General features: G+C 39.4%; 1 protein-coding gene across 7 annotated transcripts in view; it reads right to left on the reverse strand.

Moving 5' to 3' along the window:
- Positions 1-14,119, reverse strand: part of AFF2 (ALF transcription elongation factor 2) — a 528,832-nt gene that overhangs the window by 375,417 nt on the left and 139,296 nt on the right. Inside the window, exon 1 of one of the 7 annotated variants that reach the window (XM_007507261.3) lies at positions 1,246-3,607. The exons of 4 other annotated variants lie outside the window; for them this stretch is intronic. In XM_007507261.3, the coding sequence (XP_007507323.1) occupies positions 1,246-1,451 (206 nt within the window). In that variant the 5' untranslated portion in view covers positions 1,452-3,607. Of the gene's footprint in view, positions 1-1,245; positions 3,608-14,119 lie in introns of those variants that run through there. 2 more of the 7 variants (XM_016426698.2, XM_016426699.2) reach the window with 2 other exon arrangements.

Below are 14,119 nucleotides of genomic sequence, written 5' to 3' on the forward strand. Positions count from 1 at the left end.
AGCTCTCACACAGACCCCCAAGTACAAAGTTCCATCCTTTACCTCATGCTTTCTCCTTTGTTAACCCCCAGAATCCTCTACTGAGCTATTTAGAGATTCCCTAGAGCTCCCATTCACCCTAAAACTCATGGACCACCAGACTGATGGGAATACTTTTTCAAAGGTTAAAAAGAAAAGAAAACAAAAAGCTGAAGTGTTCCTCTTAGAAGGTAGGGACTAACTCCTGGGAAAGGGTTCTCAGCCAAGTCAAAGAAAGGCGCATTTCAAACCCTTCTAGCTGGCTTTACTGGGGTCCTTTCTACCTCACAGCAGCAGGAATTGTCTAAAAACGTGGCAACAAAGTAGCCTGCAGGGACCCCTAATTTATTCAACACTATTTGCACAAGGTGCTGATGTCCTTGGACTTCCCATGAAATGACTGCTCTGACTGATGCTGGGGATTTCAGTTGTGTGGAGCCTTGTTGTTGTTGTTGTTGTTTTTAAAAGCTCCTGCCTGGCTTGAAGCCTCTGCAGCCAAACCCAAATGTGTTTGCAGGGTGATGACAATAACTATCACTCCCCTAAGGAACCGGTGTCTAAGCACTTCCAGGAAAACACTGTGGCAGCCACTGCCACTCCTAAAAGAATTCAGTCCCAAACTGGCAAACTACAGCAGCGCAGCGGAACGGGGACCCCCCCCCCCCACAGTGAGGGTACTAACACTGGCCCTGGGGGCTGGGGGGGGGGGAGTCTGACAGTTTAGAGGAGGATTTCTTGGCCCCGCCTCTAATTCTCTGGTATACTAAGCCAGCTTTCAGGCAGCACCTTGGTGAGTCACATCCGTATGTATCATAAAGAGTTTTCATCTCTCCCCACCTTATCTATTTACATTTTAGATGGGTCCCTCTTTGGTTCTCTCTCCCACCTCCCGGTGATGTACTGTCCCACTGCTCCCCCTCAGCATCCACAGCAGAGGAATGGCACTGGAAATTTCAGCGTGCGCGCACACGCACACGCACACACCCCCTTCTGCTTGGGCTATTTGCTAACGGTCTAGAGAAAAGTAGGGTCCCAGGGGCACTGACAGGAGCGCCTGGAATGCATCAGGAGGAGACTTCTAGATTGCCCCAAACAGTGCCTCTGCTGCGTGTACATGCTGCCGCCCCCTCTCCCTCCCCATACAGACCCCCTGTAGCGCGCGCGAACACACACACACACACACACACACACACACACACACACACACACAGTCCCTCTAGTACTCACCTGTCATCTAGTTCTCTTATTGCATTCAGGAACTCAAACATCTTAGGGAAAGGCAGGTGTCTTGGGTAGGCTGTGGAAGAGCAAGGGGCTTCTTCCAAGTCCTGAGAGATGTCAGACAGGTCTACTAAGAGATCTCCTCCAAAGCTGTAGTAGAGGAAGCGAAGGAAAGGAAATTGCCTTCCTTCCTCTGCACAGTGTGCGGACATTCCTAACAGAAAGTCCTCAGCCCCAGGGGTCTGGGAGAAGTCTGTAACTGCACTAGGCTATATTTATACTGGGGGGAATTCCTGCATGCTGTCAATCAGCCACCTCCAGCACAGCCAGCTGACCAATGAGGGACTAGGGAGGAGGGGGCAAACAAGGGCCAAGGCATACACTGGGGCTTTGATTTCCAAGAGCCTAACTTGGCAGCAGAGAACCCATCCTGACTAGCAACCTCTTCTCTCTGAACCGGCCCCCAGCAGTCCCCAAAGTGTATTGGGTCGATTTGTGTGCACTCCCCTCTTCTGGACCAAATGAATTACCTACAAAGAAAAGCAGCCTCCATCTAGTAGCCACTCAACATTTTTCCTCCCCACCGAAGTAAATGAAAGAAAGAAAAGGCAAATGCAATTTTCAATAATGAAGCTTTCGGGCCCTACAAGACTAAGCTGTCTGAGAGGACAGTACATCCTGTCATTGTCCTGAGACCAGCCAGCATTCAGTGGCCTGATAATAATAGGAATAGTAACAAAAAGGACCGAAAAGGTAGAGTGCACTTGGGACGTGCCAGATCTGCCTCAGTTAGGATTTTAGAGCCCGGAACCCTGCAGTACAATTTTGCAGAAGAGATCTATACCAAGAGGAGGACCAGAACTCCTCTGAAAAATAATGAAGTCTGCCTTCTTCTCATAGGATTAGCCATGCAATAGAACAAAATGACAGTGAGTCCTGGGGGAGGATCAGACATCCTCAACACCGTTTCTGTCTTACCGTGTTTCATCTCAGTTAAAAACATCCTATGTGATCATTCTGTCACAGTAAGCGACAATTTTTAAATAGAGAGCCTTGTAATGTCATTCAGGGCAACCTTGCTGAATCTATTGTATCTTTCCAATAACTATTAGAGCGTCTTGGGGCTTGCTGCTCTGCACACACAATGGACAATGGCAATTTTATCTTCCAGAGGTGCCCAGTAAACATTTTAGAAGGAGTAAGCATGAGAGAGCAGTGAATTAAAGTCCCGTTCCCTGGGACGATCCTTAAAAATGCTTTCCCTTTGTCTGGCCTTTCCTGAAGGAGCTACTTCGTCCCTGTTCTGTGGAAGGGACAAGGAAACGGCAAACTCCCCAAAAGAATACAAAAAGGAACAGGGACCCGGGAAGCACTGCTGAATGCAACAGTGGAATTGCATGGAGTATCTTAAGCACATACTGGAACTTTTTGGTTAAGCGTAATTACTGTAAGCAAAGAGAAAGCAGTTTCTTTTCTCTTTTTTCATCTTGCAGAAAAATGTCAACATTTCACCCCCTTCTCTTGGGGTCTACCTTGACAACTGCGAATGAATCATCACAAGAAGAGGGAAAAAAGCTCTCTGCAGTTCGAATTAGACAGTGCCAAACATCTGGGTGAAAATGGAAAACGTTTGTCAAACAAGATGCTGATATTTGCAGACACTTTGATCTGAACGTGGGCCAGTGGGAAGATACCTCTCTGTACCTGTTCGAGGAGCAAAATAAAACCTCCATCATTAAGTGTGAATATTGGGGGGAGGCAGGGAATGGTATGTTCTATATGCAAGAGGCATTCAAAGACATTTGCTGCAATGGATATTTTTAAACTCTTTCTAGCCACACACAGAATGTAGAAATTAACAAAAGAATGTCTTAATTGGGCCTATTTTATATACAAAAGAATAATGGGCTAAATGGGTTGGAATGAATGCCATATTTATCCTTCATGGGAGAAAAGACATCATGATTCACAGACAGAGAAGCCAAGAGCATCTAACACTTTACTCATGAGCGGAATAAATATAGCTCTTTTCATAATATTATGCTTTTTATTCCTTGCAGGCCCCTTTCGGCACAAATGGAAAAGGACTGGGAAAAAGCAAACCTGCCCCACCACGCAATCATTCTCTTTTCAAGATTCTGAAACCGAGCAGAGATCATGGCTGGACACCTCAGACTCGACTTCTAACCTTCCCAAATGCCCATTGACCCGTGGCAATTTCGGATTCTTCACATACATTCACTTCACCCAATACTGACTGCCCACCTACTACATGCAAGTCACTGGCTGGGGCTGAGAACTTGGAGAATTCAAAATGAGAAAAACAAATATTTATTTGACTTTGGGTGTCAATCGATCATGGCCTATTTACCTTCCTGCCTCCCCTGCTCCCTTTCATGGGTGGGGGAAACAACGGGTGTGCTGGGGGGTGGCGGGGGGTGGGGGGGGTTAGGTGAAATCGTCAATGAGTTGCCTTCTTCCAGAGGCTTGTGTGTGCCAAGTGTTGGTGAAAGGAGGCAGCTCGGGACTGTTCTGGGTAGCAAAGGCAAGCCACTGCTCTCTGATTAAACATTTTCCACAGATAATCAAGAAATGACTATGGAGCGTTTGGAACTGCTCAAAAGAAGTGTCAAACACAGAGATAGCTATCCAATTAAACCAGTGTAAAGAAAGGGACTTGTGTCTGGGGAATAAAGGAAGGGGACGCAGCAGGGGCGAGGGTGTGGAGAGAAAATCACTCTAAGAAGAAAGAAAGGCTCATCTTCCCTCTATCCTAGCTAGGCAGGATCTTTGCTTCAGGAAAACTGATTTGTGTTTTAGTGCCTTTGCCTGAAAGACTAGCCAGAGCACCAGAGAACAGGAGGGAAAACTGAAGTTGGCTTTGTGAGAAGTCTGCTGGAGTCATTTGATGGGCAGGCTCTGGAAGCTGGGGTTCCCAAGCCCTGCCAGGTAGGCTACATTTTGCAATTGGATGAAAGCAAGCAGGTCTTCTCAGGAGTCTCCTCTGCCAAGCCCAGAATCACTTCAGAGCCTGGGAGCAAAGCTGAGCTTGTTTCATTCATTTGCCTCCTACTACTGGATTCATCTACAACATTAAGACTCTGCTCCTGCTCAAAAGAGGACTTCAGCTTCCTCTCTGCCTCTACGTGAGCTATGAGGGGAGAGAGAAATTTACAGATGGGAGCATCCCCCCCCCCCGCCCAAATTCCAGTTCAGGTTCCTGCTGCTTTATGCAACAGCTGTGTTCCTGTAAAGTTGCACACATGAATTTTGCTCCCCCAAGTCGAATCCTACTTCCCAACTGACTTGCAGGATTTTATTATTTATTATTGTCCATTTTATTATCTACAAAATGGGGACAATAAATTTGCAGTCCCTGCCTCCCTGGGTTGTGAACAAAGCTCTCTGTAAACCTGAAAGCTGTGTCATCCACGATTCAAAATCATCTTCCACTAGCAGTTGCAGAGATTTTAGATCCCAGACTTTCTGCTTAAAGGAATCGAAATTAAATATTCCCTTGAAAGAAGTAAGTTCTAGTTTTCATCTACTAGTTTTTCTGCATGCCAGGGCCATGGATCTACTGTCATTTATCCTCCTTGGGCAGATGGTGAAGCTTTCCTCCACTTGTGCATCTCTCATCCTCACTGCCCATTGTGTTTTTCTATAGTAAAAGCCTAGGGCAGAGGGGTCTCTTTTGCCTTGTCAAATAAGGTCAAGCCTTAGGCATTCAATTTAATATTCATTTTCCCCAGATCAGGCAATTCTTTGCTAAGAGAGCATCTGTTTCCATTTGAATTTATTTTATATTCTTTACACATATCCCCTCACAAATCCTGCATCACTGTCTGCAACAAGGGATCCATTTTTTAAGACGCTTCCCACCAAGGCCTCCCTTTGGGTGCCTGCAAGATTTTGCACCTGCAATTGGCTAATGGCCAGCACAAAAGGCCACTTGAGCTTTCCAAATGAAGGACTGAACGATAAGTGGGGGACTGCAATGATAAGTGAAAGGCTGAATTCACACTTCTGTTTTCCATGTCCTAATATACTGGGGGAGGCAAAATGTGGACAGGCCTTAATGGAGGCAAAAATGCTTCTTCAGCAGTAGCACTGAGCAGCTTGCTAAGTGCCTCTCCAATTTAGCAACCAGAGTGAAAGACATTCTTCAAACCTGTGATGTGGTCATTGTTGGGCCTTCAAAAGAAGGCTTTGTCACATCTACAGTGGTTGTTTAGTAACCTCTGAGGAAGATACTCCCTCTTCCCGCCCTCCCTTTCCATGCTAGCTCTTTTCAAGGCTGATCTCAAAATAGGACCCCTAAAAGGTCTTCCTTAGCAAAGCTCGGGACCTCCATCAGCCTAAGAATTTGCAACGTCCTCTGCAGGTCCATTTTCTTCTGGTATCAATCAGAAACTGGAATAGCTAGCCAGGCTCTAGTAGGTAGCCCTCACTGCACTTTTGCCCATATGCACCCTGCCCTGCCTTAACTCTAGGGATGATGCTTGCTTGTGCCTCCAGAATAATTTACATTCATGCCAACAAAATTGTAAATTGTATCTTCGGACACAATACCACCCTGTGCATTTGTTTGTTTTATCAGGGTTTGGTTGGGGGGTTTTGATACAATAAATGTGCCATTCCCGGAGATTTCATCTTCTGTGTTAACATTGTGTCTATTTGACATTTGCTGTGGAATCAGACCTAACAAGGCTTCCTGTTCCTTTCTCTTTTGGCAACATGACCAAGGGGGGCGAGGGGGAGGGCTCAGGGAATGTACACTCTGCTCAAAAAGTAGCCCTTGTTCATTTGCCTCAGGAAAGAAGGCTCTCCCACGACATTTGAAGGGAGCAGCTCTATAAAACATTACAAAGGCTTTCCCCAGAAATCTATTCTTCTATCTCAATAAGAGCAAGGACTTCTTTTTTGGTTTGCTTTTTTAAATGAAAATTTATTCTGATCTTGACCAAAATTATTCTGATCTTGACAAACCTCAACTTGGATGAGCATTTACACATAAAAGATCAGAAAAAGAGGATTTTACATGAAAATGTCCATCTCCACTAGATAGAACTTGATTGGTACATTCAGGCGTTCTTTTGACTTAGTTATTTTCATCTCTCCATTCCCCAGGGAATCGTTTGATTCTCCCCCACAAGTTCTGAAATTAAAACCCACTCAGAATAAAATCAAGCAAAACAAATCCACGTATTGGTCATGTCTAGAAATATGTGGCTTATCCTGAACCTCTAGCCTACCACCCCTCTGCCAAGAGAGAGAAACAGTCTTCATCTCATTGTTCTTCTGAGGTCCTAGTCGATCATGGCTCCTAGTGCTTTATTAAGGTTTATTTTACAGTGTTGTACTTATGGTAAAAACAGGGCTCCTAACTCTGCTCACTTCACTACATCAATTCACAATAGTCCTTCCAGGTTTTGACAAATCTGCACCTTTCATCCAGTCTTGGGACACAATGAAATCCCAGTACAATCTTGTACTATAATTAATTCACTCATCCCCCAATTGATGGGCATTCCTTTAGTTTCTAGTTCTTAGCTACAACAACAAATGCTATATTGTTATACATATGTATATATGTGTATGTATGTACATATGTGTGTGTGTCTTTTTCCCCTTTCTTTGGGGTATAAGCAGGACAATAGTATCATTGGGTTCAGGTGGATGAAGAATTTAGTGAGCTTTTGGCATATATGGTTCCAAATTGTGTGCCAAAATAGTCAGATCACTTCAATGCAATACCAACAAGACATTTAGTCTGCCTGCCTTACCTCAATCCCTCTAATAATTTTAATTTTCTATTTTGGGTATCTTTGCCAGGATCACCAGCATACAGTAGAAATGCAATCATTTACTCTGCATTTCTTTTATCATTAATGATCTGGTAAACTTGTTATTCATGTCCTTATTGTTTCTGTTGTTTTGCCTTGGGAGGACTGTCTCTTCATACCCTTTAACCATTTCTCTTTGGGGGAAGTATTGTGGATATCAGACTTTTACTAGAGGGACGTGCTTCAAAGTATTTCCAATTAACTAATTTCCTTCTCATTTTAACAGTACTGATTTGGGGCAAAAGCATCAATTTTATATGATGAAAACTGACCTTTTCTTCCTATGATCCTTTCAATCATTTCTGATCAATAATCTTTTATTCAGAGTTGTGAAAAGCATCTCCTCCCTTGCTCCTCTGATCTGTTTATAATATGAAATTTTATATCAAACTCATAAATATATAGAGAACTTATAATGGTGTTAGATGCTGGTCTAAATACATTGTTTGTTACGCTGCTTTCTAATTTTCTAACAATGTTTGTTGAATAGGTCTTCACCTACTACTTATATCCTATGGATTTATCAAACACTATGCTGCTCTGCAGGCTTCTTTGTTTGTGTTTCTAATGGTTGGACTGATAAACCTTTGAGATTTTTCTATACTTACAGATAGTTGCTTTTTAATGAATACGGTTTTATATTATAACTTGAAATCTAATGTTGCTAAGCCTGTATCCTGTGTATCCTTTTTTATTTCTCTTGAAATTCTTAACCATGTTCCCTTAGATAATTTTTGTTATTTTCTTCCTAGGTCTATAAACTAAATCTTTGATAGTTTGATATCACACTGAATCATAAATTAATTTGTGTTTTTAATTATATTGTCACTGTTCAATCGTGAATTAGTACTGCTCCAATTATTTAAGCCTGTGTTTATTTATGTAAAGAATATTTTAGTTACATTCATATAAATCTTATGTGTGGGCAGCTAGGTGGCACAGTGAATGGAGCCCAGGGCCTGAAATAAGGAACATTCGTCTTTCTGACTTCAAAGCTGGCCTCAGACACTTACTAGCTGTGTGTTCCTAGTCAAGTCACTTTACCGGGATTGTCTCAGCTCCTCCTCTGTAAAATAAGCTGGAGAAGAAAAGAGCAAACCATTCTAATCTCTTTGCCAAGAAAATGCCAAATGGGGTCAGAAAGAGTTAGGCATGACTGAAACAAATGAACAACAATAAAAGGTGTTAAATGTCTTGATAAATGGACTAAACAATTCTTTATGCATTCTGTAGTTACTCTGATGGACTTTCTTCTCTGTCTTCTGCCTGGATTGCATTGGCAGTAAGGCTAATAGATCACTGTGGGTTGATTTTATAACTTGATACTTTGCAAAAGTCATTAATTCATTTTAGTTGAATTTCTAGGGTTCCCTAAGCAGACTCCTAAAAAAAAAAACTATCATAGTATATGCAAAAAGTGATGTCATTTCCTCTCTGTGTATGTTGATTCCCTCAACTTCTTTTTCTTATAGCTATAACAAATATTTTTAGAAATATAACAAAATAATAGTGTTGATATTGGCCATTCTTGCTTCACACCTGATTTTACTGGACAATCCTTTAGCCATTTTCCATTCCAGATCACCTTAGTTCTTGTTTTTAATGATTATTTATCATTAATTAAGGGTTAATTTATTCTTAGGATTTTTAATATTTTCAACAAAAATTGGTGTGGTATTTTGTCAAAAGCTTTTCTCTGTGTCGATGGATAAATGTAAGTCAATGTAGACTGTGTAATTTTATCTTGATATTAATATAGTCTATTATATTTATATAATTTTCCTAATATTGAACCAATCCTTCATTCTTGGTATAAATCTAATCTGGTCAAACTATATAATATTTTTGAAATATTGCCTTCGTTTATCCTCTCTCTTCTAATATTATATTCAGAATTTATGGCATTAATATTAAAGATATTGTTTTGCTTTATCTCTTATTTAGGAATCAAGACAATATTTTTCTGGGTATGATATGGGATCATAAAAAGAATTTGGAAGTAACCCATTTTTTTCTTTTTTCTATTTTTACAAATAGTTTACATAATGATGCAAAATGTTCTTTGAAAGTTTAATATAATCCATCTTGTCCTGAGGTTTTCTCTTCCTAAAGAGGTTATTTATGATTTGATAAATTTCTTTTTGTTAGGTTAGGTTTTTTTTTAATTTCTCCATTTCTTATAACACATATAAGTATTTTATATTTTATGTCTATTATTTTTAAGTCATTAATTTTTGGTGTAGTTAGGTAAAATAGTTTCTGAAAATCCCTTTATTTCTTCTTAATTTGTTGTGAATTTTTTAACTTTATCTTAATTTAGGTTTTCTCTTTTTTAAAATCTTACTAGCTAATGATCTACTCATTTTACTCGTTTTTTTAAACTAGCTTTGTCCATTTAATTTTTAACTCTCAATTCTGTGTATATGTTGTTTGATCTTAAGAATCTCTACATTTCTGTATAGTTAGGATTTTAAAACTTTTTGCTCTTCTAGTTTTCTTACTTGCATACCCCTCTCCATTAATCTGTTCTTGCTCTTTGTTGATGAAAATGTTTAGAGATAAAAATGCTCTCCTGTGGAATAATTTGCCTGCTTCACAAACTTTGTGGTATACAGTCTCACTGTGATTTTCTTCATTGAAAATAATATTATTTTTTATTTGTACTTTTAACTTACCCATTCTTTAAGAATAAATTATTTTGTTTCCAATTAATTTTCATATTTTCTTCTAAAATTCTATACTGATTCTAATTTTCAACATGTTGTGGTCAGGAAAGTTGCATTTAATGCTTCTGCTTTTCTGAACTTATTTTGGCATTTTTATGCCCTAGGACACAGCTAATTTTTAGAAAGTTGCTATATACAGCTGAATACACACATATGCATATGTAGAGCCACATGCATGATTATGCATGCAAGCAAGAACAAGCATGTGCACAGATACACATTCATACTCCTCTCTTTCCTATTTAGTAATCACCTAAGGCTATTTGGTAAAGTTCTATTTACGTCCTTAATTTCATTCTTAACTTTTCATTATAATGTTCCAGATCTGAAAGGGGTACATTGAAGTCACCCACTATTATGGGCTTATTGTCTATTTCTCCTTAAAATTTGATGAACTTTTCCTTTAAGTACTTAGATTTTACGCCAATCAGTGCATACATATTAAATACCAACATTATTTCACTGCCTAAGTGCATTTAAGCATAAAGAAATTTTTCAACTTATCTTTTAACCATGTCTATTTTTACTATCATCTTGTCTGAGATTAAGATTATAGGCTCTGTTTTTTGAGTCCAACTGAAACATATTAATTCTGTCCAGATTCTCATTTAAACTCTGAATCTTTAGTTTTCAATTTTGTTTCTTGCAAACAAGATATTGTTACATTCTGCTTTCTAATACACTATGCTATCTTTTGTTTCTTGAATCATAGTTATATTTCTTCTTATGAAAGATAAATTTCCCTACATCATATCATCTTATATCTTTCCCCCTTTCTTTGCTCTCCATCCTCTTACGTATACAGGGAAAATGATTAAAGAGAAATGTGGTCAACAGTAGTGATCTAAATTTTAAAAAAGAGATGTGAGTTCACTCCCATTAATCTTTCTCTCTTCCCCTAGCCCCAACCCAAATCATTGTTTCTGATATTTTTTTCTTTCCTTTTATTCCTCTATTTACAATCCATACCCTGAGGATGAAGTTTGTTTTAGTCATTAGGATTCACTCTTCCCCATGCACTCCCTCTTCAATCCCCTTTTCCCATCCCCTGTACTTGTAGACATTTAATTCCTTTGTCTGGTTTGAGTAAAGTGAACATGATATCTACTCCCCTCCACCCTCCTTTCATTTTTGTATTATTCCCTTCTCCTTATAAGAATTCTTAAGTTTTATGAACTCCCTACTCCCTCCCCACTCCTTCCAGCTTGACTCCCTCTTCCAACTCTCCTTTGTTCTTTATCAAAACAGAAGAAATATGATCATGTTGGAAGAGACTGGCTCTATGGCCATAAACTACAGGCCTTGCCATGGCAGGGTATAAACAGAGAGAGATGCTCTGAAGCTCAAGTAGGTGTCAGAATTAGTCTTAATGAAGTAGAAGTAGAGGAAAGCCAAGAATAATCGTAAAGTGTGGGAGCAAACCTTCTAAAACTATGCTAGGGAAAAAAGGAGCTGGATGGGCAGTGGCTAAAATTGTCTAGGAGAAGATGGAGGAGACAAGGCTAATAGAAATAATACTGAATAAAGCTTCCAAAACCCCACAAACTTCAGAGGACTCCCAACAGAAAATGAGACACTCTCACTGAACATTATGCTATGCCCAAAATTAGCTAGATGAAATGGGCTTCCATATCCCTGAAGGAGGTGGCCCCATGGAAGAAGAGCTGCTTTTATTTTTACTAGATTACTATTATTTTACTAGATTACAGAACATGTGACATGTTCTGTAAATTGATTTTTCTTTTTTATGTTTCCTGGTAAGACTATTTTTAAAAGATAAATCAAGTCCGTAACTTGATATACTTTATTAAAATAAAGCTCATATGCTTCATGAAAAAAAGAAAAAGAACAAAGTCATCCTCATTTTCTCTGTCTTATTAATTCCATCTGTGACCCTTGAATTCATTAGGATTCTGAAGGGACACTTGTTTCTTCTCTCCCTATATGAATGTAAGCACTTCATCATCATTTAGCTCATTCCAATTTGTATTTACTTTTCTATGTTTCTCTTGATTTCACTGTTTGCATTACCAAATTTCTACTCAGTTCTTGGCCTTTCATCAGCAATACTTGAAAACCTTCTATCCCATTAAAAGTCAACTTCCATCTATATCACATTCAAAATTTTTCCTATTTATACTAGCCCAGTCCTGTGGGATCTTGGCCATAGTTTCTTGGTACTTGAACTCTTTCTTTCTGGCTTCAGGATTTTTAAGCTGGAGCTCTAGATTTAACTCTGGTTAAATGGACTTTTCATTTGGGAGGTTTTTTAGGAGTGGTAGACTGAATTGTCACTTTACCTTGTGCTAATAGCTCTGATCAATTTTATTCATGATTCCTTCAAACAAATTATCTAGCCTAGAATTTGTGGTCATGGCTTCCAGAGTACACAAAGAGCTTTACATTTTCTCTACTTAATTTTTGGGGTCAGTTGTTTATGAGATGAGATAATCTATGTTTTCTTCTGCCTTTTTCAATCTTTTTATTTCATCCTAATACTTGTGGTTGTCTCATGGGAGAACTGATTTATACAGGGTTTATTCTAACATTAAAAAGAAAAAAGTAGGCCTTCCTGACTCCAAAACTAGCCCCCTCTCCATTATGCCATGTTGGTTTTCACCTTCACTTTACACATAAAGAAACTGAGACTCATAGAGATTAAGTGACTCGTCCATAACTCAGGGCTCCCTAGCTAAAGTTGGCTCTCTATCTACCAAGTCCTACTATCTCTCTAGAGTAAAATAACTGCCCTAAATCCGAGTACCAAGGATTGTGATACTAAGGCTGATATTATCAGTAATCCCTATATACTTAAGTATAAAGTCAACCCATAAACATTTTGCTGAACATCTCTAATGTGATAAAAAAAAAACTATAGGCCATACAACCAAGTACAAGTACTGATGGTCAAAGAGATGAGAATTTTAAAAGACACACACACACACACACACACACACACACACAGAGTAAGATAAGTACCCAATGAAGGCTACAAACACCAAGTGCCAAACGAGCTCCAGAAAAGACCAGAGTTGTCTTCACCAGAGTCAGGAAGGGCTTTGTGGGAGAGGTGAAATTTAAGAAGGATATTGAAGAAGGGGCAGGTAGGTAGTTCAGTGGTTAGAGAGCCAGACCTGGAGAAAAGAGGTCATGGGTTCAATTCTGGCCTCAGATACTATGTTAAAAGAATGTATCATGGCAGATAGCGAGTGCCTTAATGTACAAGTTATGCTTGAAAAATGCCAAGAGGGCTGACCAACTCTTATTGGTTTGCATGTTTGCTCTTTCTACAGATTGTTTTTTCCTGCAGAAAACAAACTTCAGCTCTGATTACCAAGTGTACAAACAAAGAATAACATAATATACTGATGGGACTTATTTCTGTGGCGGAAAATGTGACAGTGGGAAATGAACTCTGGATTTGGAGTCAGAAGACCTAAAGTCTGTTGGCCATTCACATCCTCTCCCAGTCTCATATTCCTCCTTGATAAATTTGAAGGAGTTGGACTAGACCATCCCTTCCAACTACAAATCCTATGATTTCCTCCATTTCCTTCCAAATAAGGAAATGTTTTATTCTAGACTGCCAAATGTCACCAATGGAAAAGCTTGTCTTGGGATGCAAGCCACAAGAGCTGAGAGTGAGAGCAAGTAGGCCTGAAAAATAGACATATGGGAGTTGAAAAAAGGGAGAATGTGTACCCAGAGCATGTTCATTCAGAGTACTAAAAAGGATCTAAAAAAGGGCTTCCTTAAAGGCAGGGAGACTCTTCTGACCCCAAGGCCAAAATACCAGTGGAGAAAACCACCAACCACAAGCAAACTAACTCTAGGATAAGCTTCCTTGGAAGTGACAGAGCAAGTTGAGAGGGCATAGAAGGAGGAGTCAGGGAGGTCTGGATATAGATATTGCCTGAAAGGCTTAATTACTAGCCAAGTGACTCTGGATGACTCATTCTGACCCCTTTGGCCCTCAGTTTCCTCATCTGTAAAACTATTATTATAATGGCACCTAGCCCAAATATCTATGAAAAGGACTGGACCAATGGTAAAGTGCGATACTAATATCAATTTGAGCTAATATTATAATTATTCCCTTGTCTTCATTATTCTGATGATTATTGCCTAACTTTAATTTGCTCCCATGAGAAACTGAGCAATCTACATAATTTTGACTTTTAGAAAAGTAACAGGAAATAGACAATATTTGCAACAGCTTTCCACTTGAATTTTCCAACATAATTCATTCAGTACTTCTACTTTCTTCCTTTTAATTTTTTTAATTTTTCAGTAGGGTATTCAGTATTA

The sequence above is a fragment of the Monodelphis domestica genome, chromosome X (genome assembly GCF_027887165.1).
Source record: "Monodelphis domestica isolate mMonDom1 chromosome X, mMonDom1.pri, whole genome shotgun sequence".
Classification (NCBI taxonomy): Eukaryota; Metazoa; Chordata; class Mammalia; order Didelphimorphia; family Didelphidae; genus Monodelphis; species Monodelphis domestica.